Source organism: Cajanus cajan, chromosome 10 (assembly GCF_000230855.2).
Source record: "Cajanus cajan strain Asha chromosome 10, NIPB_CcT2T_4, whole genome shotgun sequence".
Classification (NCBI taxonomy): domain Eukaryota; kingdom Viridiplantae; phylum Streptophyta; class Magnoliopsida; order Fabales; family Fabaceae; genus Cajanus; species Cajanus cajan.
Genome location: NC_138526.1, coordinates 29,870,048 through 29,873,461, shown reverse-complemented (window position 1 = coordinate 29,873,461; position 3,414 = coordinate 29,870,048). Strand labels below are relative to the sequence as shown.

Here is a 3,414-nt window from a genome sequence, read left to right as displayed (position 1 = left end):
GCCTACCAGGCATATGAAGCACTCATATCCAAATTCTGCAAGTGATCAAAAATCTGAGAGATGCCTATTCATAATTTAATATTTATCCGCTTGTACCTTTATTGCTTATCTCTTTGAACACTCGTCTCAGTACATGCTACTTTTATGAAATTTTTTCAAGTATTTTCCATTGATCACTTTACTTGTATTTCTCGAATTTATCTCTTTGATCAATATGCATTGTTCGAATAGAGTCTTTCGATGATGAACGGTCTTTCCCAATTATAGGTCCATTTACCCCAATCTCAAGATTTTTGGTCCATTGGGAGGATGACTTTTAGGACTAAGTCTCCACTCGAAAATTGTTTGCTCTTGACCTTTTTGTTGTAAACTCGAGCTATTTTCTCTTTTTGGTGAATGACATTTTGCATGGTTGTCATTCTTTCGTCATCCAGTCGAATCAGTTCATCATACATTAAATTCCAATAATCCTCGACTGGTAACTCATTTTGCCTTTGCACATGAACAGATTGCAAATTAACATCAATAGGCAAAATTGCTTCATGACCATAAACCAACTTGTATGGCGTAGTTTGAGTGGCATTCCTGGGTGAATTTTTGTAAGCCTACAATACTTGCATTAATGTTTCATGCCAATTTCGAGGTTTTCCCGAAATATGTTTTTTGATCAAAGCTATGATCACTTTGTTAGCAGCCTTGACTTGGCCATTAGCTTGTGCATAGTAGGGTGTCGAAGTAATCAGTTTGATTCCTCTCGACTGAGCATACTGCACCACTTTTCGTCCTGTGAATACCGTTCCTTGATCTGTAGTTATTGTCTGGGGTATTTCGAATCGAAATATAATATGGTCTTCAATAAAATTTATCACCTCTTTCTGATCAACCTCTTTTACAGGAATTGCTTCCACCCATTTTGTAAAATAATCGATGGCCACGATTATGTACTTATGGTTTTTTGCTGACGGAGGATGAATCTGGTCAATTACGTCAATTGCCCAACCTCAAAAGGGCCAAGGCTTAACAATCACGTGCAACTCAGTTGCTGGTACTCGATGTATTAGGCCATGTTTTTGGAACTCTTCGCAACCTTTTGCGAATTCGATACAATCTTTGGACATACTTGGCCAAAAATATCCTTTTCTGGACAAAGTCCATTTCATTTTTTCTCCCGCTTGATGAGCACCACAAATACCTTCATGTACCTCTGCCATGGCTATATAGCTCTCATGATTTCTGAGGCACTTAAACAGAATTCCATCGAAGCCTCTCTTGAATAGTTCATCATTCAATATCACATAATTGAGAGCTCGATATTTAACTTTTCTTTCAGTTTGCGAATTTGGACTTTGCAGATACTCGATTAGCTCTTTCCTCCAGTCCTGAATGGTTAAGGCGTCAATGGTGAGGCATTCATGCTCGTCACTTAACTTATTCCTTATACAAATAAGAGATTCGAGACATTCCCTGCTTATCTTGTACCCAGATTCAATCTGAGCTAATTCATTCGCAATTTCGTTCTCGTTACGAGAAATATGTTCTAATTGGACCTCATCGAATGAATTTAACAAAGTTGTAGCTCGAGAATTGCATTCGAGTAACTTTACATTCATGCATTTATATTCTCGAGTTAACTGTTTAATCACGAGTTGCGAGTCTCCTCGAATGATTATGTTCCTTGCCCCCAAGTCTTTAAGCAATTTTAACCAAGTAAACAATGCTTCATATTCAATTTCATTATTTGAGCATTCAGATTTTGTTCTCAATGAGAATTTGGTGGGGATCCCACCCGGGGAAATAATCAGTAATCCGATTCCTGCTCCTAACTCGTGTTTTGATCCATCAAAAAATAGTTCCCATGATTTCGTGGTTAAATAATTAACCTGTTCAGTTAAATTCGAGTGATCCACGAAAAAATCAGCGATTACTTGTCCTTTTGTGGCTTTGAGGGGAACAAACGTTAACGAATACTCGGCCAATGCAAGAGCCCATTTCCCAACTCGAGCGTGCAGGATAGGTTTAGATAACATATATTTAATCACATTATTTCGACAGAGCACGAATACATCATAAGGTTTAATATAATGCTTCAGCTTTGTACAAGCATAATACAAACTCAGACATAACTTCTACAAAGGAGTGTATCTGATTTCTGCCTCGACTAACATCTTACTGATGTAATAAATGGCTCTTTCGATGCCATTTTCGTCATCTTGCGACAGCATGCCCGTAATAGTCAAATCATTGGCCGAGACATACAATTTTAGCTTTCCTCCTTCAGAGGGTGGCACCATCACTAGAGGGTTGATCAAATAATTCTTGATCTCCTCGAATGCCTTTTGATGATTTTCGTCCCATCGAAATTCTTCCTCCTTTTTCAATCGTAACAAGGGGAAAACACCTTAGTCTTTCCTGATAGATTCGAAATAAATCTTCGAAGGAAATTTATCTTACCTAACAAAGACTGTAACTCCTTCTTATTCGAAGGAGGCTTAGATTCCATGATGGCTTGAGTCTTGTTCTTATCTACTTCAATGCCTTTCTGGTGTACGACGAACCCTAGGAAATCCCCCGCTGAAACACCGAAAGCACATTTCAATGGATTCATTTTCAGCCCATGTTTCCTCATTCTCTCGAAAGACAATTTCAGGTGTTGTATGTGATCTACTTTTCGTTTCGATCCAATAACTATGTCATCAATATAAACCTGCATGAATTTTCTAATCAAGTCATGAAAAATTAAGTTCATTGTTCTTTGATATGTTGCACCAGCATTTTTCAAGCCAAAAGGCATTACTACCCATTCGTAAGTTCCCAAGGCACCTGGGCACCTAAAGGCAGTTTTCAACACATCATTTTTAGCAATATAAATCTGGTTGTATCCAGAATATCCATCTAATAAACTTAAAATTTCATTACCTGCAACAGCATCAATCATTGTTTCCGCAATAGGCATGGGATATTGTTGAGATTTCCGTTGAAGTACTTTTGTTATAATTGTAAATCAGTGTAATTCTATCAACGGTCTCAAACACGGCAAGTATACCGGCCGTTCAAGTAGTAAAAATATCGTATCCACAGGGATTAGAAGGTAATATAAGCATTTATTGACTATTCGTGACTAAAGAATAATTCCAATTTCATAGTTTGTGCAGTGAATTCAAAGTTGTGACTATTGGAATGAAAGCTGTAAATAAATATTGTTTTGTGAGTGGAAAAGGTAAGGAATGGTATTGTGGTATTGTGAGGTTGTGGGGGTCAGATTTCACCAAACGTAACACTAATGTATCCTTAATCTCTTGTTGAATTCATTGCTTAGTCAACCCAAGAGTTTACTCAAACCTAATCCCTTAGAGAAAGAGCCTAGGTGCGGATATTGAATATCAATCCCTTGAGTACCCAATATCTACACCCGCA

General features: G+C 37.6%; 1 protein-coding gene across 1 annotated transcript; it reads right to left on the bottom strand.

The window, feature by feature from the left end:
* Positions 1-1,001: 1,001 nt before the first annotated feature.
* LOC145952419 (uncharacterized) lies at positions 1,002-2,027 on the bottom strand. Its single transcript, XM_083064781.1, has one exon. It carries the CDS (start codon positions 2,025-2,027, stop codon positions 1,002-1,004), a length of 1,026 nt encoding a protein of 341 aa, XP_082920907.1.
* Between the last annotated feature and the right edge of the window lie 1,387 nt (positions 2,028-3,414).